The sequence below is a fragment of the Micromesistius poutassou genome (assembly GCF_964030765.1).
Source record: "Micromesistius poutassou genome assembly, chromosome: 16".
NCBI lineage: Eukaryota > Metazoa > Chordata > Actinopteri > Gadiformes > Gadidae > Micromesistius > Micromesistius poutassou.
Window position 1 is genome coordinate 17,593,748 of NC_140286.1, and position 24,456 is coordinate 17,618,203.

Sequence of the window (24,456 nt, forward strand, 5' to 3'; positions counted from 1 at the left end):
TGCTGATATACAGTACAACAGCACGACCTCGAGTGTGATATTGCTTTTATACAACAATGCTACGAGCACATTTTATTAGTTAACAGTAATAAGAAACAAGAGATTATGATTTGTTTGTTTAGTAATCATTTATTCGGCTCCGCCAACAAAAATAGTTCCGCAACTGAAGGGAGACTAGGCTGTTGCCAGGCAACACATATACAGTACATAAACATTCCTAGACACAAGCTCACTACTCTGTGTCAGAGCGATAGGCTCTGCTCTGTGTCCGCCGCTACTTTGTATCATTTACATTTATCTGAATGTTTCCATTTATTGTGTTTGCCACAATCTAAGATAGGCTATTTAACAGCTGATGTAACGTTAGCTAATAACGGTTATTAGAACGCCCGTACAGCGGAGTGATTATGTCTGTGAAAAGTCCCAGTGCTGTTATACTGTATATCAGCACTATGGAATGTCTCGTTGTCCAATCAAATTGCTCGGTTGGGACCGGTCGGAACTAACTGTTGTATAAAAGAAAACAATGGTGGAATTAAGAATTTTGACTGTGTCTGTCTGTCCCATAGACTGTATAGAGGTCTGATCATGATAACCTAGGGCTGGGCGATATACCGGTAGTAAGAGTTATACCGGTATCTTTTTGAAAGAGATATGAGTTAAGACAATATCGCCATACCGGTATTTTGTATATTATTTTTGCGAGCACTATTTTATATTTTAAGGCCGGCTGCTGCTGTCTGAGCCTACAAGCCAGGTTCAGCTGCTCAATCCCGCCCCTTACATGCACGTAGCGTTCTCCCACCCACGCTACGCATCACAACAAACATTTTAACAAAAACATGGTGTACACGGTGGTGGAGAGTGAGCAGTTGGTTACAAAAAAAAGAAATAATGGCTCTGTTATTTGGAGGTATTTCGGGTTTAGGATTCAACACGAACAGCAAAGCGACGTGATTTGCAAAGCGTGCATGAAACAGGATACAACAAAAGTTGGAAACACTACGAATCTCTTCAGCCACCTGCAGAAGAACCACCGACCGCTGCATGAAGAGTGTGAAACTACGTGGTGCTGCTGCTGTGGCCAAAGGCTCGCAGTCGCAGAATGTCTCTCTCCCGAAGCAAAGGTTGTTGAAAGCTTCATTAATCAGTGCCGTGCCTTATGACCGTAAAAGTAAGAACTGGCGCGATATACTAATACGGTGGCATTCCATATTGCCAAGGACATGGTCCCTATAGCCGTGGTCGAGAAAAGGGGTTTCATCAATATGTTGAAAGCAATTGACCCATAGTACCAATTGCCCAGCCGTAATCATTTTGCTAGGGAGATTCTGCCAGAGATGTATGCCACGTGCAGAAAAAACTTAGCGGAAAGACTAGCAAAAGTGGCGCATTTCAGGCTAACAACCGACAGGTGGACAAGCCGTACATGCGAGCCGTATATGTGCTTAACCGTGCACTTTATTGAAGATTGGGAGATGAAAACAGGGTGCCTCCAAACAAGCTATTTTCCAGACAACCACACTGGTGAACACACTGCAGGACGGGAGCAACATCATCCAGGCGGTGGAGGGGCGCCCCGGTGGCGCATCGGGCTAAGGCACATACCATATAGGCACAGTCCTAATCGCAGAGACCCAGGATCAAATCTGGCCTGGGTCATTTACTGAATGTCCACCCCTCTGTCTCCCACACTTTCCTCTCTATAATAAAGTGGAATATAATATATATAATAAAATCTTAAAAAAATAATAGTAATCAAGGCGGTGGAGCTGAATAAGTGGCTGAGGATGTGATGCTTTGGTCACCGATTTCATTTGGCTATTGGTAAGTGTCTCTACAGTATTAAAGAAATAGTTAAAAAAAACTATTATTTGCAAGTTACACTCACATAATTATTTATGGCCATCATAAACAATTTGCTTGGATTTTAGCTCATTCAGTAATGTATTAAGTCCTAAAACAGTGTTGTGGGCTACCTTAAACAACCTACTTCGACTTTCCTTCATAGCGACCGTTTTATTTACTTCTAAATACCTTTTTTAGATGAATAGATGTTTTTAGATGAATACTGGAATTGACTGAAAAGCAGATCAACCATATTTATATTTTTAAGAAAGCACTCTGCTGATAAAGTTATGATTCTGATTCTGATTCTCACAGGTCATGGGATGGTGGTGTGGAGTTAAAACTACACACTTTACCCGTTTTGTTCAAAATATCATTATAATATCGTATATCACCATTCAAACAAAAAATATTGAGATATGAGTTTTGGTCCATATCGCCCAGACCTATGATAACCTAAAATGACCTGATTCTGACTGACCTGGCAACCCTACACATGTTGTTAATGTAATGCCGGTGTTGCTGAGAGGGCAACAAGCAAGGAACATGCTGTTTGGTTCAGCGCAGGTGCTGGTTTGACTGATCCCAAACTGGCAACCGCGATAAGGACGATACGGTACATGATGAAGCTAAACGAAGCTCCCTCTCCCGCTCTCCCCCCCAGGGCCGGCTCTAGCCCTTTGGTGGCCCTAGGAGAGATTAAGTTTTGCGCCCCCCCGTTCCCATAGCGAGCGGAGCGTTGCCCTGTTAATTGACATTACTATACTAAAAATCACTGAAGACACACATTAACTGATTTACCTTTACTTTTCTTAGCAGTTTTTTCACCCACTTAAATTCAAAATGTGAATTTCAACTTTCACCTCTGTTAAATGTGGAAAAAGGAAAAAGCTGTTCAAAGGGTCAAGACTCCAGCAACTTTATTGAAGATGTTTTAATACTAAAGGTTGTAAGCCGCCTAGTGGACAAAACAGTTAGTGCTGTTTTAAAATGTACAAGGCATTCAGACAGTAAAGTAAAAGAAGAAATGTGGTAGGTGTGTAAGCTTTACTTTGACTGTTTCAGTGAGTATACTTAATAAGTACTAAAATAATTGGGCATCATGTTCAAAGAGGTACGGATAAAAAGCATAAGGGTTATGAGTGCATACAGTTGCTTGTTCTCTGTGGCAAAACTACTCAATCAACCGCAAAGCAGGGCCCCAAAATGATCCTGCTTAGGGCCCCCAGGTGTACAGGGCCGGCCCTGCATATGTACATACATTCCAAAAAGCATTTATGAATCCTTCTGTGTGCACGCATTAATAATTGAGTGTGTGTGTGTGTGTGTGTGTGTGGTCCTCCGGAGACAGACGGAGGTTAACCACTGACTGTGTGCACAGCCCACCCTGAGAAGAGGGGGGCCGCCTCGTGTAAATGAACAGGAGATACCAGACAGGTAGAGGCCAGAGGGGTGCCAGGCATGTGTGTACTGTGTATGTGTGCTCTGTGTGTGTGTGTGTGTGTGTGTGTGTGTGTGTGTGTGTGTATGCGTGCTGTGTGTGTGTGTGTGTGTGTGTGTGTGTGTGTGTGTGTGTGTGAGTGTATTTGTGCTGTGTGTATCTGTGGGTGTGTCTCATGACAGCAAATTGTATTTGATAAGAAGTCGAAGCCGTACTTTCTCGACCTTGCAGTCATTTAAAAACAGAGCTCCACTCAAAGCACTTATCCATTTCCAAGCAATGATCCAGCTGCGCCTCTGGTCATCAAGAGTGAGTGAAGAGACAGACACACACAGAGCTCTTTGTTAATGCTACCACAAAAAATACTTCATCGTAACCTGCATCTGCATTCCCTCTCCCTCACTATCTCTCTCTCCCCCTCACTCCCCCCATCACTCTCTCCCTCTCTCTCTCTCCCTAACTATCTCTCTCTCTCCCCATCACTCTCTCCCTCTCTGTCCCTCTCGCTCTCTTTCTCTCACTCTCTTTCTCTCTCTTTCTCTCTCTTTATATCTATCTCTGCATCTATCACCATCCAACTATCATTTGAATCACTGATTCATAACCAATGGAAGGGTTAATTATCACATTGTGTCTATACACACACACACACACACACACACACACACACACACACACACACACACACACACACACACACACACACACACTTACACACACTTAAGTCCCCCACGCCGGAGGACGTGTGAAACAAAGTGAAACCAAAGTGAAACTGTGAGACAGATAGAAAGAGAGGGACAGAGATAGAGAGGTTCGTAGGTAGGTATATCGATAGATTGATCGATAGAGCATACAAAGGCAAAGCAAAGAGAGTTATGAATGGCTTAAGAAACATGAACATCTTTTTCTTTGGTTGAGGCGGATATGACACCAGTGTAGAGACGACTCAGGACGTTAGTTATCAGGACTAAATACTCTTACTATTATTTGTATTTCCTTCTAATTATATGAGCCTGCTGCATATCAGCTTCCACGAACTTCCCTCCGCCAGAACTCCCCACAGTGAGGGGTCTCATCGAAGCACTTTGCACCCCCTGGGAGACAGACAGGGTCCGAGCGAGGGGCGCTACGCCCCCGTGAGGAGCTATAGGCGTAATAAATACCGCTTCTGCTGTTTGGGGACACGAAATTCGTCGTGCTCGTATCGGCCAATGTGATGCGGTGATAATGAGACCGGTGTGGTGCTGTAGGCAAAAACGCAGTGATTCTCTCTGGGACCACGGCGACCTCCTCACTCACGAGAGTGAGTGAGGAGGTCGCCAAGACATCGTCCCCGACCTCACCCTGGAGATCCTCTCACATCGCAAAGCATTCACTTTCAAACACAACACTACGCACGTGCCCATCATCGAAGACGGTGACAGAATAAAGCAGCCATAAGTTACAATCTGTTGAAAATGTATACTATATATTCCTACATATTCCTATCAATAATGACAACAATCAACGCAACTTCCAATGTGCTGTTTTGCCCTCGAACGTTTAAAGAGAGAACAACTACAACTACATCCATCCCACGGGCACACACCGGGGAACCAGGTCCCGGTCTGCACCCACCGCAACAACGACCACTCTCACCCACCGCAAACCACCCCACAACCCAGTGCATTATCCCGGCATACAAACCACCTCACAGCAACCCACCAGTGCATCGCAGTATACACACACACACACACACCCTCCCACCCCACCCCAAACCAAACTTTAGCTTAGTCCTACCGAACAGGGAGTTGGCGAAGCCGTACCACACGCAGCCAGCCCCGCCGATCAGCCAGCGGCCCTGCGTGCTCGCGGCGAAGCTGAAGGGCGTCCCGAGCAGGCACACCAGCAGGTCGCTCAGCGCGATGTTGACCAGCAGCATGTTGATGGGCGAGCGCAGCAGTTTGTAGCGGCAGAACAGCACGAGCACCAGCAGGTTGGTGAGCAGCCCCAGCGTGCCCGTGACGCCCAGGCACACCGCCACCACCCGGTGCCCGGTCGGAGTGAGGCTGGTCCGGTACGCCCTCGTGTTCTCCAGCTGGGCGCAGAGCGCGCCGCCGCCCGCACCGTCGCCGCTCCCCGCGCAGCCGCTCAGGCTCGCGTTGGACGCGATCATCGCGAGCCTCTGCTCAATCCCGCTCAGTTCGGCGCGCGGCGGGAGCGTGGAGGGCAGCAGTTCTGCCAACTATCGCGCAGAGATTCTTAAGGTGTAATGTGTGGCCGATAACTTTTAAGAAGATAAGCCTATAAAGTAGACAATAAGAACCTGCGAGACTGAGGAGATCAATAGATAATCACTGTATAGCGGTGGTGGGATCAAAAATAAAATTAAACGATGTTAAGCTGTGATTTGAAGTGGGGAACGAACAGGGTGACTTTGTCCCGCTCTGTGTTGATGTGTTTTGGAAAGCCATCCATGGAAGAAATCAAAGTTTGGGAGGGCTGGGCTCCACCGTGTGGCGGATGAGGTTCACGGGACCGTGCGCTGTCTGAGGTACGGACGCCCGAATGGTGTCGAGTCGCCTCTCTGCCGCGCTTTAAAGGACCGGAGCCCGCCTGCTGCCAGCGAGCTGACGTCTTAGCGCGTGGCAGGGGCTCAATCAATGGGGGGGGGGGGGGGGATCAATGCCGCGGCGACACGAGCACCGCGGGGGGGCGGGAGGGGGTCGGCGTTACCCTGAGGGGAGAACGACGCGACCGGTGCTTAAAATTATCATTTCAAATAACACCGTTTTTAAGACCGTTTAAGTTACACCACACACACACACACACACACACACACACGCACGTGCGCACACACACACACACACACACACACACACACACACACACACACACACACACACACACACACACACACACACACACACACACACACACACACACACAAACTTGCCCTTTTGGAGTTTCAGTTACCACACACACACGCTTTTGGCGCTATCCACGGTGCTGAATTCAATAGCGCATTGACACCCTTCCTCACCAATCATAAAATTACTAAATTATTTTCTTATTAATTACTTAACATTGAACTCTGGTTTTAGTCACTGCCCCTGATATGAACAACTTCATAACAACACAAACGTTGGCTGAAACTTATTCTTCAATAAGAAGCAAAATAAAATGTTCTTGCTTCAAAACGGTGAATATTTGAGTCAGATAATAAAAAAGACCTAACATCCAACCCTGTGTTGTGAGCTGTTTGTGATTCCCCTGGATGGGTCATTAAGATAGACAGTACCCACCTGTTGTCAGCACAGGGTCTGCTGCTAAAGCACATTACTCTCCAAAAAGAACACATTTATCTGCTCGGGCGACAGGAATCGTTGGCTGCGCTCCCTGGATGGGAATGGTCCAGAAATACGGTCGTGAAGCGTGGAGAATATACAAGGTTACCCTGAGAGTTCAGAATGTAAGAGCCCTTTTAAAATTGCTGTTACTCCTCTTAGCAAAGAAAGCAACTAGTCTTAAACCTTTAGAGGAGCAAGCAGTTCAACAACAAGGTCTTCACAAGTTCTCCACAAGGCCTTCAACAGGACTTTGTAAGGTATTCACAAGGTCTCAAAAGGTTTTCCATAAGGTCTCAACAAGCTCTTCAAGGAGTCCCGGTCCCGGGGGAAAGCGCCGGTGAAAGTCAACAATCATGGATGTGATATACCTCAGGTGGAACTCCTTCTCCCTCATCCTGGTGCTGAATGTGTTAAATGCATCAGCATTTTTATGCGTGTTTTCCAGCATACTTTTTACGTGCTTTTGTCGGGTGAAAATGAGTCGTGGCTCAACATGGAGCAGAGGAGACTGTGTGTAGCTGTGGGTGTGTCTCATGACAGCAAATTGTATTTGATAAGAAGTCGAAGCCGTACTTTCTTGACCTTGCAGTCATTTAAAAACAGAGCTCCACTCAAAGCACTTATCCATTTCCAAGCAATGATCCAGCTGCGCCTCTGGTCATCAAGAGTGAGTGAAGAGACAGACACACACAGAGCTCTTTGTTAATGCTACCACAAAAAATGCTTCATCGTAACCTGCATCTGCATTCCCTTTCCCTCACTATCTCTCTCTCTCCCCCTCACTCCCCCATCACTCTCTCCCCCTCTCTCTCTCTCCCTAACTATCGCTCTCTCTCTCCCTCACTCTCCCCATCACTCTCTCCCTCTCTCTCTCCCTCTCTCTGTCCCTCTCTCTCTTTCTCTCTCTTTATATCTATCACCATCCATCTATCATTTGAATCACTCATTCATAACCAATGGAAGGGTTAATCATCACATTGTGTCTACACACACACACACACACACACACACACACACACACTCCACTAACCATATCTGGATGCCAATAGCATTGAGCATAGGTCTTCTGTAAGGCTTAAGTCCCCCACGCCGGAGGACCTGTGAAACAGAAAGTGAAACCAAAGTGAAACTGTGAGACAGATAGAAAGAGGGGGACAGAGATAGAGAGGTTGGTAGGTAGGTATATCGATAGATTGATCGATAGAGCATACAAAGGCAAAGCAAAGAGCGTTATGAATGGCTTAAGAAACATGAACATCTTTTTTTTTTTAAATAAAAAGAATCATTGCGGCAGATATGACACCAGTGGAGAGACGACTCCGGACGTTAGTTATCAGGACTAAATACTCTTATTATTAACAGGACTTTGTAAGGTATTCACAAGGTCTCAAAAGGTTTTCCATAAGGTCTCAACAAGCTCTTCAAGGGGTCCCGGTCCCGGGGGAAAGCGCCGGTGAAAGTCAACAATCATGGATGTGATATACCTCAGGTCGAACTCCTTCTCCCTCATCCTGGTGCTGAATGTGTTAAATGCATCAGCGTTTTTATGTGTGTTTTCCAGCATACTTTTTACGTGCTTTTGTCGGGTGAAAATGAGTCGTGGCTCAACATGGAGCAGAGGAGACGGAATGTCTAATATCGGACCCAAATATCAAACAATATCAAACAACAAAAATAAAAAATAACCAGTTTCACTGGCTCGGTCCCTAAAAATAATCAAACAATATTTCCCATAATGCGCGCGACTGAGCGTGTGCCTACGTCCAATTAGGCAATAAGGAATCAAACTAGTTTAGACATTTTTGGCATATTTCAAGTTTTTGGAACTCAGCACTATTGTATCCCCAAACCACTTTATCATGCAACCCATTAATACAATATTCCCTCCTGACAATGCGGAGCTATCCCATCCTGTGTTACTCTGAAGTTCCAGTCACTAGGGATAAGCAGGTTCTGCTCATGGTGAGTGCCCTCTGAGTAGCTTTTCACTTTCCCAACATCTACAGCATAATAATTTCAGTTTTTTACAATATCAAGAATGGCAAATGGACTGCATTTATATAGTGCTTTTATCCAAAGCGCTTTACAATATTGCCTAACATTCACCCATTCATCCACACACCGACGGCGGAGTCAACCATGAAAGGTAACAGCCAGTTCGTCGAGAGCAGTTAGAGTTAGGTGCCTTGCTCAGGGACACCTCGACACTCAGAGGAGCCGGGGATCGAACTAGCAACCTCCTGAGCTACTGCTATTGTAAGAGGCCTATATAACGGATCTATCATCCCACCAAATAGCCCTGCCCCACAACAACGTAATTGCCTGTGAAAATGGTCTCGGCGACATTTACGCTGACAACATCTTTCCCTTTACTTACATTGCTCCTAATTGGATTGGATTGACGGTATGGTGTTCCGGGGAGAATACAGTAGCCCTTTAGTTGTCTCAGCAGTCTTTGGCTCAGACTTTCAAGGTTAGTCAAGGTCAGTCTAAAGGCCCTGACGGTGTCCAGAGGTCAAAGGGTGTCATGGATAGCACATCTCAGAGCAGGTTCAACAATAAAGATGCCGTTATTTTTTTATGAGCCATGTTTCTTCCTGTATGAAACCTGCTACAATATCTCAAATACTGTTCTCTACTGCTTTGTTAGAGGTTCAGGACTTGTGTGAGTTTTGACATTTTGTTTTTTTCCAATGGTGTTATTTAAAAAAAATGTAGAAATTTGAAATAACAGCGACAGAATAAACAAACATTTCAACGTGGATTACAACCAGAGTGTGACCATTTGACCGACTCCAGGGAGCCAATGAGAGGGGGGGGGTTGTACTGACTCCAGGGAGCCAATGAGAGGGGGGGGCTGTACCGACTCCAGGGAGCCAATGAGAGGGGGGGGCTGTACCGACTCCAGGGAGCCAATGAGAGGGGGGGGGGCTGTACCGACTCCAGGGAGCCAATGAGAGGGGGGGGGGCTGTACTGACTCCAGGGAGCCAATGAGAGGGGGGGGCTGTACTGACTCCAGGGAGCCAATGAGAGGGGGGGGGCTGTACCGACTCCAGGGAGCCAATGAGAGGGGGGGGCTGTACCGACTCCAGGGAGCCAATGAGAGGGGGGGGCTGTACCGACTCCAGGGAGCCAATGAGAGGGGGGGGGCTGTACCGACTCCAGGGAGCCAATGAGAGGGGGGGGCTGTACCGACTCCAGGGAGCCAATGAGAGGGGGGGGGCTGTACCGACTCCAGGGAGCCAATGAGAGGGGGGGGCTGTACTGACTCCAGGGAGCCAATGAGAGGGGGGGGCTGTACCGACTCCAGGGAGCCAATGAGAGGGGGGCTGTACCGACTCCAGGGAGCCAATGAGAGGGGGGTTGTAAGTGACTCACGAGGGGCCGGGGCCAGCTGCTAGGGCCAGCTGCTAGGGCCAGCTGCTAGGGCCAGCTGCTAGGGCCAGCTGCTAGGGCCAGCTGCTAGGGCCAGCTGCTAGAGCCAGCTGCTAGGGCCAGCTGCTAGGGCCAGCTGCTAGGGCCAGCTGCTAGGGCCAGCTGGGTGCCTGAAGTGAGCTTCAGTTGAGCTCAGCGTGACAGCCAACCTCTATAGGAAGAAACGTACACACGTACCCTACATGCTCCAACTAAAAGAAAATGACCATTTAACCATTTTACCAAAGTACAGTTGTTGCGGTCCAAGGGGGGAGGGGGGGGAACACGAATGCACGACAACAGACGAGGTTGATTGATGAGGAAGGCCAGCCGGGTCGGTGTGGATCCAGGAAGACGGCGTCGGAGGTCAGCACCGGGTTAGAACCCGAACAATCACTTGTACCAGAGCAAAGAGAAATGCAAGTCAGGAACGCTACATACACAACAACAGTCTTAAAGGTCCCATGACATTAGTCGTTACAAGCCGTTTTGGAAATCTTCCCCTTATGACATCACAGGTGTGCCTGTCCACCTAGATGTGTGACGGATAGATGAGCAACGTTTGCTACGGTCCACTGGGTAGGCTGGTGGACTGATCTATCCAGCACACATCTAGGTGGACACGCCCACTTGTGATGTCATAAGGGGCAGATTTCCAAAATGGCTTGTAACAGCTAATCACAACACACCTGGTGGCATGTCATGGGATCTTTAAGATCTGGCGACGAATGGTTGGGAAGCCAGGGTTGATAAGCAGGAGAGATAAGCAGGAGTTGTTGATTATGATGATCCACAGGTGTGTCTGGTTGAGTAGGAGAAGGTGGAGTCCAGAGAGCTCCGCCCACAACAGGAAAACACAGACAGACCAAAGACACAGGCCGTGTCCCAATTCAGGGGTTGCATCCTTCGAAGGACGCATTTGAAGACCGCATACGTCACAGCGGCGCGTCAAGTGCTGTCCCATTTCGAAGGGTCCTTCGAATGCGGCCGAGATATGCAGCCTTCGTTTCCCGGATTTGAAGGACGCATCGGATGCATCCTTCACGGCCCGACGTATCCCAACATTCATTGCGCGTTGGATATTTTTTCAGAAATGGCGCGGAGAGAGCGGAAGTAGCAGCTGCAGCGAATACATATTTAATGACAAAACTATGTAAAAACTTTTTTTTCATATAAAAGTAAGGTTGGGACCATTTTAAATATGTGACTTTATTGTCAAAGTTCAATGACATTAACGCTAGACATATAACGTTAAACTAATTAACGTTAACCCAACGTCCTCTCTTCCTCTTCACCCGGCGGTGAATCTTCTCCCACTCCTCCAATAAAAGATAAAACATAACCAATACAATTATGATTTCTGGCTCCATATTTCTCCTCCGCTGTCCGGTTTGAACCGCAGCTGTCAGGAGACAGCTGCGGTTCAAGACAGGAGCGGCGCGTGGTCACGCAAGGTAAAGGACGTAAGCGGCCGGTTACGCAATCCGGAAATGCTCCGTAGGCTAGACCGTCCCATTCCACAACGCTCGATCGGCCTTCGATGCAGCCTTCGTGGTCTACGAAGGCTGCAGCCCCTGAATTGGGACACGGCCACAGTGATCCTAGCTCCCGCCAGGATCTACGGCGGACGACGTAACAACAGTAAGTTTCAAACACAGTTGTTTCAGCTGCCTTTCTGGTATTAGATAGGGAGGAAAAAAAGTTAATAAAAATGTAGTATATTATTAGTTGACTAACATATAGGACTGTTTTAAATTGCAATACCAGGATAGTCTCTCCTAAGGCCCTGACGCACCAAACCAACGTCAAAGAACTACGATGAAGGACGAGTTGAAGGCTCGCGTTGCCTTGCGTCGCCTGTGTCTTGGCAGAAAACTTGAACACACTACAAAGACTACAGCCGACAGCCAAGACTTAGGACTGCAGATATCCTGCTGTATATATCATACAAACATGAAGCAAGGCAGCGTTGCGTGCCATTTCACACCACTCTAGCTCAGAAGGGTTAAAAAAATATAGCTATAGAATATGCCAAAATGAGATGCAGTGGAAAAATGAGACAATCTCGTTGTGCATACCCTTGAGGAAGCCTTTTGCTGCTCTGCTCACTTCCCTTTCTCTTCTCTTCTCGTTTGCACATTGATTCACTCCAGCTGAACGCCCAATCCCAGTGATTTCCCTCACCGACGGCCGTGGTCCCCGATTCAACCTGCAGAATGGGCGGACCAGTGCAGGCGGTGGGGGAAACACTAGTGATGGGAATTAAGGCTCTTTTTAGTCATCCGGATCATTTGGATCGGCTCACCAACAAGAGCCGGCTCTTTGAACCAGATCGTTCACGACCGACCCATCACTAGGACACACCGCAGAAACCAGGGCCAAAGACGCTCACCGGCAGCTCGACGCTGTCCGACCACGGACCGCTGGCCTGGAGGGTCAGGGCCTTTACGTATTTGATGGGCCATTCGGGGCACACTCTCTTTGTTGACACAGGGGTGTCCCACCGTGGGGATTGAATCCCCAACCTTGACAGGCTATGTTCTACCCGCAGCGTTTGACTGATTTTGCTGACGTGTCAGCCCTTATTTTACTTGTACAGATGTGAGCCGTCAGTCTGAAACATAATTTCACATTGCAGGCAACGTACACAACGATCTTTGTATCTATTTTCCCAAATCCAAACCCAAAGTACCATGTTGGGTGAATTAGCTTCTGTCCATCAATATTTTAACAACTGCCTATTTCCACCATCCCTGGGGCAGTGGGCTGAGCGGCCGCTGGGGTCACGCAACCTTTAGTGATTAGTTGACCACTATTCCCTCAGCGGAAGCAGGACTGCTCCTCAGCAGCAGTCCAGCTTTGTTTCCGTGGCGAGGGTGCCGAGTCTCTCAGGGGAACGCAATCCCTGGAAAAATAAAAATAAAAAATAAAAACCTCTTGAGATGCTAGAGATGCTCTGCATCCAGAATGCCCCTCCGTCTCTCAGATCTCCATATGTATGAGGGGCTCGTACTTGACTTGAGGCGTAGGATGAAAAAAAATACATTTCAGTAAACATTAGGGGCACTTCTAGCCGAGGCGGGAAACAACAACAACGACGAGAGAGAGAGAGAGAGAGAGAGAGAGAGAGAGAGAGAGAGAGAGAGAGAGAGAGAGAGAGAGAGAGAGAGAGAGAGAGAGAGAGAGAGAGAGAGAGAGAGAGAGAGAGAGAGAGAGAGAGAGAGAGAGATACTGATAGCCAGGGAGGTAGAGAGAGATAACAGTACAAATGGAGGAAGAGAGAGAGAGAGCGGAAGAGAAAAAGAGAGAGAAGGTGGGAGCTATCGCCTCGTCGGGAGCTCAGACGAGCTGTGCTGTGTCTCGGGCTCTATACGCCCGCCAGGCACCTAGATTACCGTATGCGGACCACCTCCCGTGTCCACATGCGGTACCCCCACGCCGCTCCCGACCCCCACGCCGCTTCAAACCTCTGATCCTCAGCGTGTCACCGGGTACGACTCCCGTGACAGGGGGGGAGAGAGGGCAGCAATGGCAGGGCTCGCTGTGGACGCGGTATGTAGCGCTGTAGTGGCTGCTTTCTGAAGGGGGACTCAGGATGCCGGCATTGAGGCAGCCTGAAAGTATGGGCCCTGGGGGGCCCTGGGGACGGGGGGGAGGCTGTTAATGGATTAGCTCCTGAACCGCTGGCCGCTGGCCCTGGACCCAAACGGTCGCCATGCTGCATGCAAAGTTTTCTTTTATAGTTATTTTGTTATTATTATTTTGTTGAATTGTTCAATGTTAGTTATGATGGGGTGGGGGCACCTCCACATGACCCCAATTTGGATCCATGGTCAATCGATGGTCAGCGTGACAAGGCCATTAGTCAACATGTCCGTAGGTTCATAAGAGGGCCGTCAGTTGCTCTCTCGCCACCCTGCGATCACATTCAGGAAGACTATCGAAGGACGGCGAGGCGACCGAGAGGTCATCATCTGTTATGGATCGGTGCAAGGATTTCATTTAATTATAGTCCAGCACCCTGTGCAATGCAGTCAAAACATTTTTAGGAGAGATCGATACGAGCACCTTTCTGTCCTCCTTGCCTGTCTGCTGCATTCATCAGCTGAACAAAAAACAAACCAGGGGTCCGTCCAGTGATTTTGTTGTTGTGCAAACGACTGCAATGTTCCATAATGGGGCCATTAGCAGCCAGTTAAAAGGCTCAAGTATTGAGCCCACTGTGGACTCGTTACAGGTGCCCTGTGTGCCGGCTGGGATACACTAATGACTCTGGTGCTTGTTCTTGGCAGCAACAAACCACCAAAAAGTGTGTTTGGGCATTAACAATTTTGACATTAAGTAGTTGTTGTTTTTTTGAATACGTCTGAACCATTAAAATAGAGACTTTGTGGTTGCTTTTTTTTAAATACTGACACTTTTTAATGACCCACATTGACGTGTGTTGTAGGTTAATTTGCACTTTTTAAATAAATGGAATGAGGCGCCCTGGTGGCATTGGTATTATTACACTCCAACTTCATTAAGGTCCATTTACCAGGGTAAATGGACGATGCTGTTTTAAGAAGCCATACGGTGTTTAAAAAAGGAAGTATTGGAGGAAAATTGGCAAGAACTACAATGGAACGATTACGATATAATAGTCAGTGTGTGTTTTTTAACTTAAAAGTGTTTTTATTATTGTGTATTATTTGATGAGACAGAAAACAGCACAATAAAACAATAGGAACATCCCCTTACATTATTTGAATTTTTTTAACAGTCAGACCCCTCATCTGACCCACATAAAATAAATATCTAAAAGCTAACAAAAATGTTCAGAATTCTTCATTTGAAGAGAGACTTTGGGAAGCTCTGCTTTTAGGAGGCAGATCTCAAGGTCTCTAGCTTTAGTTTGCTGTAGTTGTCACAGTGATTTGTTCCTAAGAAGTGATAGGCATCATCATCTTCGTCAGAAGATGAACACCTCTTCTCTGAGCTCCCGTACCAATAAATACTGGCTCTACCAGAGAGGATCCACCTTCATCAATGACAGGGTTGAGATGCAAGTTTTCCTCTGCATTAGAAGGACAACACAGTCTCACTCCGAGAATGTCAAATTCCGACTATTGGCAAGGGCACTTTAGCGTCTGTCACTGACGGGAAAAGTACCCTTCGCCGTAATCTGCAGACGGAGAGGGTGTTCAATTCACTACAATGTAATGCCATCCCTGGTGATGTTTGACGTTCAGAGCGGGTTCTCCAGCAGCCCATTCACTCCTGTATTAACCCGACTACGGCTCTAATAGACGTTGTGAGCATCTTTCCTATTGGATAGTTATTAGGATTTTTTTCTGTGAAAATGGCGGGCATACTTTTTATTCTGGGTGGAAAATATGATATTTTAGTATAGTTACACCATTAAAAGTGAGAAATTTGCATTTTACTTTCATAATCTTCCCTCTGTGAATGTGTAGGATGTTTGGTTTGATAGTTATGACGAAGAATATTTCAGGTCTCGACAGAAATATAACATGGTTGCTATGACGGTTGCTATGGATGGCTTGCATGCCGTTGAAATCATCAATCTATAAAACCATTGTCTTTGCTGATTATTTTATTTTATGTGTAATTATCTCTTATTTAACACCTTAAAAAAAAACTTAGATACATATTTATAGCAGGTATGGCGTCTTCTTTCTTGGGATTTAATAGAGCGTGTTAATAGACCATTTTCATTGCTTCGAGGAGGTCTGGTGGTCTCTGTATTTAATGAATAAATAAATAAATTGGGAATTTATTTTCGACTTCAGAAGGGGGGGCGGGCTGCGCAGGATTCGTCGAAACAAGTACAACAATCCAATTTATCAGATTTTTTCAGCAGACCCCCTCAACAACCGAAACTAACCACGTCCCTTAAACCCAGTCTCACACCAGATTGAAGTAAAACTGCGTTGGTCCACAGCGGAAAACGCATTACAATAACGGCTCTGAACATGTGACGCGCCTACATTTTTTTGGCCCTTTCTTTTCAATGGGCGTGCGTCCATGTCACGTGACTTGCTATGATGGTTGCCATCGACTGCCCCCCATATCTTTCTATTTTCCACAGTTTAGACTTGTATAATTAATAAGTTACTTTTGTAATCAACTTGTTTTGTAATCTTTTTTTTTTTAATCGCTGTCTGGTGGCTAGTTACGTCACTCTGAGAGATGCGCACCTATTCGTGAAAGCAAAACACCAAGCTCATTGATTTAACAAGGCAGGGTTATTTTAAATAATTCATTAAGTTATCATGTGTGAGAGGTCATTCCTCCTTCTGAGTGTGTATTGACTATTTCTCATTGCAAGCTTCCTATTTATGTCTAGTGTAGGCCTACCCCTACTGTCTACAAGCACCCCCTCCTCCTATGGCTATGGAGAATAGTTGCCACGTCCCAGTGGTGGTGGTGTCATATACAGTATATGAAAGAGGACATTCAAATATACTACAATGATCAATTAGCAGGCCGAAGCCCTAAAGGAAGTGATACAATAGGTAACTTCTGAGTCAAGGACAGTAACAAGTAAGCTATAGACCTGGAGTCTCTTTTATATAAACAGGGGTCTCAAAGGACGCATAAGATTATCAACTTGGGGGCTCAAGCCCTACAAGAAATTACTCAGCAAGTGCTCCATCTGATCTCATTGCACCTCACTGGCTTGCTTGCAAGATTTTGGCCTGAAGTTCTTCCCAGACCTACACCCTAGCCATCCAACATGCATATCTGAGAATCAGGCCTCTCTTTAATAATGACAAAAAGTATTGAGAGAAATGCACATTGACTTTTTGTTATCTCATAAGGGGCGTGGTGCTGGCTCCTTTTGTCCTTTTGACCCCAGACTTCAAAACTGTGATAGCCAGCTGTGTCTACACACCTTAAGGCACACATTTACATCTCCATCCCACCAAAAATGGGGACTAGAAACTAACCTGTCTTATGCACATTTACCTTACTGTTGGAGGTCACGCCCCTTTTCCCGCCTTTTCGAGATAGCTAGAGCTGCCAAAATGTATACACGCATTACCCAGGGTCCCGAGAACGACATATCTGAGATTTGGAGTTCTAGCCCTTACAGAAAAAAAGTTTTACAAAATGGACAGTTGTTAGGACAAAGCCTCTCAGAAGTGTTACGTGCAAGACCTAGTGGATCAGAATGTGCTGAAAAGAAAGTTTTTGTGATAGGAAGGTCCTACCACCCTGAAACTTGACTACCTTATTCTAGGGCCTAACTGGGACCCCCACACCGAAACTTGGCCTTCTCGTACCCCGAGGGCAGGGAGGGGGGGGTCTGAGGTTTTGGTTTAGGGTTAGGGTTAGGGTCGGCTTTTTTCCAGAGACCCACAATTTTCAGAGTAATCCCAAGATGCACCCTGGTTGAAGGGCATTTGATGATGCTGTGTGAGCCTTTCCTGTAGGGCTGGAGCCCCCAAGTTGATAATCGTATGTGTCCTTTGAGACCCTCTTTGATATAAAAGAGATCCCAGGTCTATAGCTTACTTGTTAATGTCCTCGCCTCAGCCACCTATTGCATCACTTCTTTTAGGGCTTCGGCCTCCTACTTGATCATTGTAGTATATTTGAATGCCCTCTTTCATTTATATGACACCACCACCACTGGGACGTGGCAACAATTCTCCATATCCATATGGGGGGAGGGGTGCTTGTGGACAGTAGGGGCACACTAGACATAAATAGGAAGCACACTCAGGAGGAGGAATGACCTCTCACACATGATAACTTAATTAATTGTTTCAAATAACATGCCTTGTTAAATCAATGAGCTTGATGTTTTGCTTTCACAAATAGGTTATAGGCTGTGTCACTACAAAATCTCTCCATCTCTCCATCTTTCAGAGTGACGTAACTAGACACCAGACAGCGATTAAAAAAAAGGTCAAAAAGTCAAGTTCAATACAAAAGTAACTTATTAATTACAAGTCTAAACTGCGGAAAATAGAAAGATATTCCAAGGTGAATTTTGAAGGACACCTTGGAATATCTGTTAAAACAAAAACAATGGACGGCAGCTCAGTTGCCGCACTTAACGGGGGGTCAACACTGGGGGGTCAACACTGTAAAGCGCTTTGGATAAAAGAGCTATATTAATGAGGACCATTTACCATTTAACGTTGTTAACATGGTTTGGAGCAGAGCTATGAATGAATGTTATGTTTGAATGTTTATGTTTGAACTCATGAAGTCGTTTGCAACGTGAACGGTGCATACATTATGCACATTAATGTTCCTCATCACAGCGTCCCGCTGTGATGAGGAACCTAGAATCAGAGGAACCTAGAATCAATATGTTCGGGGGTTTGTTCAGAATATTGTGCATATAACGTGTACATGTATTAAATGCAGGATATATGCGTGGATGTTACAGAAAATGAAATAATGGCCAGGTCGTGTAGTCGATGGCAACCACCATAGCGCCATAGAATCCTGCGCAGAACCGCCCCACCTTCTGAAGTCGAAAATAATCTCCTGATTGAAATGCATTGAAAAGCAACCGAAAAATGGGCACACGTCGCGTAAGCCGAAGAATTCCATCACACACCGAGCCCTGCAGTGGAACCCACAGGGTACACATGGTAGAGGGAGACCTAGAAACACCTGGAGGAGGGGTGTCACAGCTGAGATGGAAAGAGCTGGATACAGATTGCAAGATCTATCTAGAAGCACAGAACAGGACGAGTGGAGAAATATTGCAGCAATGGGTTGTTTTCCGTAAGAGTGAAATCGAGTTAATTGCCCCGCCTCTTCGGTGTAGTGAACATGTATAGACCTTGGCCTTGATCGATCTAATTGAATACAAGGCAAATCACATCAGCCAATTGATTTTGAGTGTGTGTGTGTTTCGCAAAGACAAATTACACAGCCATCTTATTCAGCCTTTCTCAGAGGACTTGTAGGTATTGTCCATCGCCACCATGTGATTTCTAGGAGAGGATACCGTCAAAGGGCGTACGTTGAGTGTGCAAAAACATTGGAGCTGTTACGTTGTTTGCCGCAGATCATGGCGGGAGCTAGGATCACTGTGTTTTGTGTTTTCCTGTTGTGGGCGGAGCTAGCCGACTCCAAAACAATGTAGCTTGTGTGTAGCGTGTTTGACTTCCATGCAGGCCCCCAGGAGCAGTGCCTACTTCTGCAATCAACCAGTGCTCAGTGGCCAAGCCTGGTATTGCAGTTTTTTAGCGGGCTGTGGACGGGTCCCTCAAATCATGGGGCCCGGAAGTTGATACCCCCGTTCACTCCAATACAAGTGGGGAACAGGAATGTGTCTCCACAAATGTTCTCTGGATATCAATCAAAGGCTCATAATTATCTTTGGACCATGTACTATTAAAATGTAAGTTTTCTCTTTTCAAAACACCACCTCAAGCATTTTATTAGCCGGAGAAGGAGGGGCAGCTGAAAGGAGTCGTAGTGAAACAAATGTTGTTTCGGCCAGGCCTCCGAGAGGGCTAAGTGCACGTATAGTATCACATATAGAGACTAATCGAGACTAACTTATACTTCCATGGTCGGTAAACAATGCGACTGTGCTCGCTCAGACCTCTCGCTTATTATGCAACAATGCTAGAGACCGAGAATATTTCTACATCCGTAACGTCATGCACTAGGGCGTTGCTAGGCTCCCATGATGTGGAAGCAATTCCCTCCTTGATGTTGCCCTGCGCCACTGAGCAGTTTCCATAGGAATGAATGGGCGCCATGTTTCAATCCGGTGTCCATTGTTTACAGGTATGCCACCAGGTGTAGTGTGATTAGACGTTACAAGCCGTTTTGGAAATCTGCCCCTTATGACATCATAAGGGGCAGAAAGTGGGTGTGTCCACCTAGATGTGTGCTGGATAGATCAGTCTACCAGCCTACCCAGTGGACTGTAGCAAACGTTGCTCATCTATCCGTCACACATCTAGGTGGACACGCACACCTGTGATGTCGTAAGGGGCTGATTTCCAAAACGGCTTGTAACGGCAACGTCACACCACATCTGTGGGGTATACTACGAACCTTGCTGAACATACCCAGGCTTTCTTGGGAAAACCTGGATCGACAGAGACGCAACTCGCAATCAGTTAAATGGTACCACGATGCTCACTTAGGATTCAATTAGTCGAGCCAGGTTTTCCACTTTAGGTTCAATGTGCGTTCACATAAAAGGGGCGTTTATCGCGTCATTTGACTCATCTTTATACAAAATGGATAGAGCTAGAGCAGTGTATTTCACCCAAGATGAGCAGGTCATCATTATGAATTTGTACGAGGAGTTCAAACAAGAAACAACCGCCAAGGGAAACACAATTGCCCATGATAAGGCTAGGGAGGCGTGCTGGCCAAAAATAGCCGATCGTGTTAATTCGTAAGTGAAAAAGATCCTGCATATTGTCGAAAAAATCTCTATCATGTCTCATGCCTTTTACCCCCATAGATGTGGTGCCAGCACGATCCTCAGAACATGGGTTCAAGTTAAAAAGTAAGCACAAAAATATCATTCAATGTGGTAAGTTGTAAGCATCAATTTGAATCATTTCAGGTGAATGTAGCCTATGATTTGCAATAGCCTAGGCTCCAACCTTTAATCTCATGTTGATTACCTGTAGCAAATAAAAAGAGAACCCAGAGCAGCAGCACTGGGAGGGGGTCAGCTCCACCGCCCGTCACCGTTTCAGAGGAGCTGGCGCTCGCCAACAACAAAGGGCGGCCGGTGATGGCAGGAATGGAAGGGGGGACGTCCTCTGACCCCACTGCCTCAACATCGAATGCGTTTGTAATGAGTATGTATTCATGTATTGGCAATGAACATACATAAGTGTGTTGCTAATCAAATGTGAAATGTTGAGTGTAAATGAATTGTCATTTTTAGTTAACGGTACAAACATTGTTTTGGAGGAGCCGCCGACAGTGGTTTTGAGTTTCCAAGAAGAGGTAGCATATGACCAAAGTGTCATGTATTCTTCTAAATGTTGGTAGAATTTTGGAAAGAATGTCCTATAATAGGTTTCCCTGATTCTTTCAGGACATAAACGATAATGACTCTGTCGGCCTGTGAGTCCAGGGTGACTATGGAGGTGATTTTTCTTAACAATTCTCACAACTATAATATGAATTTGTATGAAAAAATTGTGTCACTGACATAGCTGTTGGTTATGTAAGGGATAATGGACGACACGGCACTTGACTATCCAAGGTTAATGTATGTCGAACGTGGTGCCACCTTTGAACTTTCTGAAGAGTGCTGTAACTGCGTGTAACTTTCAAATGACTCTCCCTTTTGTTAATTTATTCTAAAGAGGGATATAGCATTGGATGTGGCCCTCCACCTCCTCAAGGCCTTCTCGAGGGACAGACAAGGTTTTTATTTAGGTTATTCCTTTTGTATGGTGCGCCGCAAGGCTTTGACCATGGTAACTGAATTACGATTTTAACCCATCATTTCTTTAGGTTGGAACAGACAATGTTAGGCGCCTCTACAAGCGCAACTTGGAGCTCGATAATATTTTAAAAAGCTTGCAGATAAAAAAGCTCAAGCTGGAGATTAAGCTCCTCGAGAGTGTAGGCTATTATTTTTATTACCTAGATTTTCTTTGGTTAAGCTTGACTGACCCCCTGAAATAATGTTTATTTTTCTACTTTCACAGCAACTGCATGGCGATAGGCCTATCTAAAAAATAAAATGAACAAATGTATTTCCGTCCATTGTATTGCTTATAAACCCTGTAAGACCCAAATATAGAAAAACCTAAAAAAATAAAAAAAATAAAAAAAATTAAATGTTTATGTACGTTTTTAGAGAAATGTTGTAATATTGCAACATTGGGCTTAGTTGGGAGCAGAATTTCTGTATTTGTACTCACGTTGTCTGAACAATTCAGAACAACTAAGGGTTCATTTGCAGGGTTGATTGCTTACTTAGCCCCATAACGGTATATAACATTAATAATAATCACACATTAGTCATATTTTTATGAAGTCATTTATTAAAAATAATAAAAATATTAAACAAGATAAAACGCTTTTTTCCCCTCTTTTTTTCTTTTCATGACATTGGTCATGAAGACTTTCATTGGTGGTGAAAGTCCCAAAAACAGTCCCTGTCGTCTGAAAAGCAAAGGCGAACATCACACTTTCTGCATTGTGTGTTGGTGTATCCTTTATTGCAGTGTCTGCAGTGTCCTCTCCCTGTCTTCCTTAGGAAATGGGCAACTAGATCCTTGCGTACATCCAATGGGAGGTGTGCACATCTCTTGGATGGCCTCTTCTGAGCATTCAGAGGGCTTCCTGATGTCACTGTCTGTGTTGCTGGGCTCCCTTTGCCTGAAGATGGCCGTCCTCTCTTTGGAGTTTGAAGTGTTGCGTTTACCAGGATGAGAGAGGATGCTAGCTGTGCCTGAAACTGTCTCCTGTTCATTGTCTCTTTCATCTTGAGCGCTTTACAGTCCCGCTTGTAGAGCAGCCAGGCATTGACCACAGCGAGGATGATGGTGTGCCAGAAGATGTACATGTACCAGCGACGGGATTTGATGGGGAACTTATATTTGGCTGTAAATGAGTCCAACAAATCTACACCTCTCATGTACTTGTTGTAGGCACCAACAATGTAAGGCCTCTCAACTTCAATGTAGGTTCTGTTGGCTTTGTCCCAGCGTTGAATCTTCTGCACAGGTTCAGGTCCAGCAAAGGATGACACAAGTGTGACGGCTTCATCACTCATCAGTGTCACTGATTTCCATCTCAACCTCACTCTCTCCATTTTGGACCATGTCAATAACATCCTGCACACTGTATCGTGGCTTCCTGGTGGCATTCTGAAAATAAAATATCAATTAATTAACATGTATATTGTCGAAGTGTTGTCACCCGCGCCGTACGCTGCCTACTCCGCGCTGATGATTTATAGGGCCTCCGCGGTAGACACGCCGCCGTAGGTGTCGGAAGACCCCCGGGACTAACCTAGATCGAAACCCTCGCGTCTCGCCCCCCCCCCCCCAACCGTGATCCCGTCGTCTCACGGAGGGTGTGTGCTCGGCTCATCTCTGTTCGGGTCCGACCCAGGTCACTTGGTTAAGCCCCTCGCCAATGCTCCTATCGCTTTAATTAATTCTACGGCCTCGGCCCCTCGACGTCGAGCCACAGAAAAAACACAAACCCCTTATTACTTAGCGTTGCCCCGCATCAGTCACAATCACCAATCACCGCTCATAATGTGCGCCACTTACCGTGAGGTGTCGGTCGGTCTGCTTCTGCCGGCTTGATGAGTCGACAGGTAAGGGACTCGCAAAAGGGATAAACTCGCCTACTACAAATGTAGTCAGGTAGATTTATTTTTAGGTCCAATAATACAAAATGAACTTTTACAAATATAGAGTGCTCGGTCCTAACTAGAACTTTGATATAAGGCACTGTTTCCTAAACTAAAGAGAGAGAGTGAGAGATAGATAGATAGATAGATAGATAGATAGATAGATAGAAAAGATGTAGACGGTGATGGTGAAAGGGTTAGTGTAAGATAAACCATTACAATTAAAACAATTAAAAATTGGCCTAATTTAAGGATGGATCATTGCCCTTTCGGGATTCCAAGTCAAATTGGAAAATTCCTTTTGCAGGCTTCCGCATCAGAGGTGGAATCTTCCCTTGCGGGATTCCTTTTTTCTTTTTCTTTTTTCTTTTAGAAATAAAATAAGAGGATAAAACGCTATTTGCAAAGTTGGTTAGTACAGGGTGAGAAAAGAGATCAGAATAGGCAGAGAGATGATCACACAGCTCTACCCCCAGCAATCAACACCAAGCGACTGCTAGCAACGAACTGCTTCAACAGACTGTAAAGAACTCCAAAATCTTATAACTTTCTATACCATAAGAGACCCTCCTCTGCTCCTATTCTCTAAGGGGCCCGGTGTCATCTTACAATCTGCATTTCACAAATGTTTCTTTGTTACACATTTCTAGTTATCACATTTCGCGCTCATGTCTAGTTCAGAACAAGCATGCTAAAGTAACAGCCATCAAGGGTTTACAATGTGTGTGTGTTCTTCTTTACGATCCTCCTTGTGTGTGTGTCACAGTTAGCGTATGGTGGTCGTGTCATGGGGCCTACAGAGAAGCACCCTTTTAGTGCTCCTCACAGTGGGCCTTTCATACAATCAAAGTCCCCCCACATGTTCTTGCATTCTGAAATAAACAGCTCTTGAATACTCATAGATCTCCACATATAAGATATAATAAAGCATGCATAATAAGATACATATGGCATACATATAAAACTTAATAAAGCATACTTAAAAAGATATAAATGGCATACATAGACATTCAAGGTATACATGTATATGTAGGTAACATTTTCTTGACAACGTAGTTCTGCGTCCTTTCCATGATCGAATCGGGGGAGGCTA

The 24,456-nt window shown here is 45.7% G+C and overlaps 1 protein-coding gene across 1 annotated transcript in view; it reads right to left on the reverse strand.

Moving 5' to 3' along the window:
* Positions 1-5,444, reverse strand: part of LOC311360729 (vertebrate ancient opsin-like) — a gene marked incomplete at both ends in the record, with an annotated part of 72,369 nt that extends 66,925 nt beyond the window's left edge. Inside the window, one exon of the mRNA XM_084480823.1 lies at positions 5,069-5,444. Coding sequence (XP_084336949.1) covers positions 5,069-5,444 — 376 coding nt within the window. The remainder of the gene's footprint in view (positions 1-5,068) is intronic.
* Between the last annotated feature and the right edge of the window lie 19,012 nt (positions 5,445-24,456).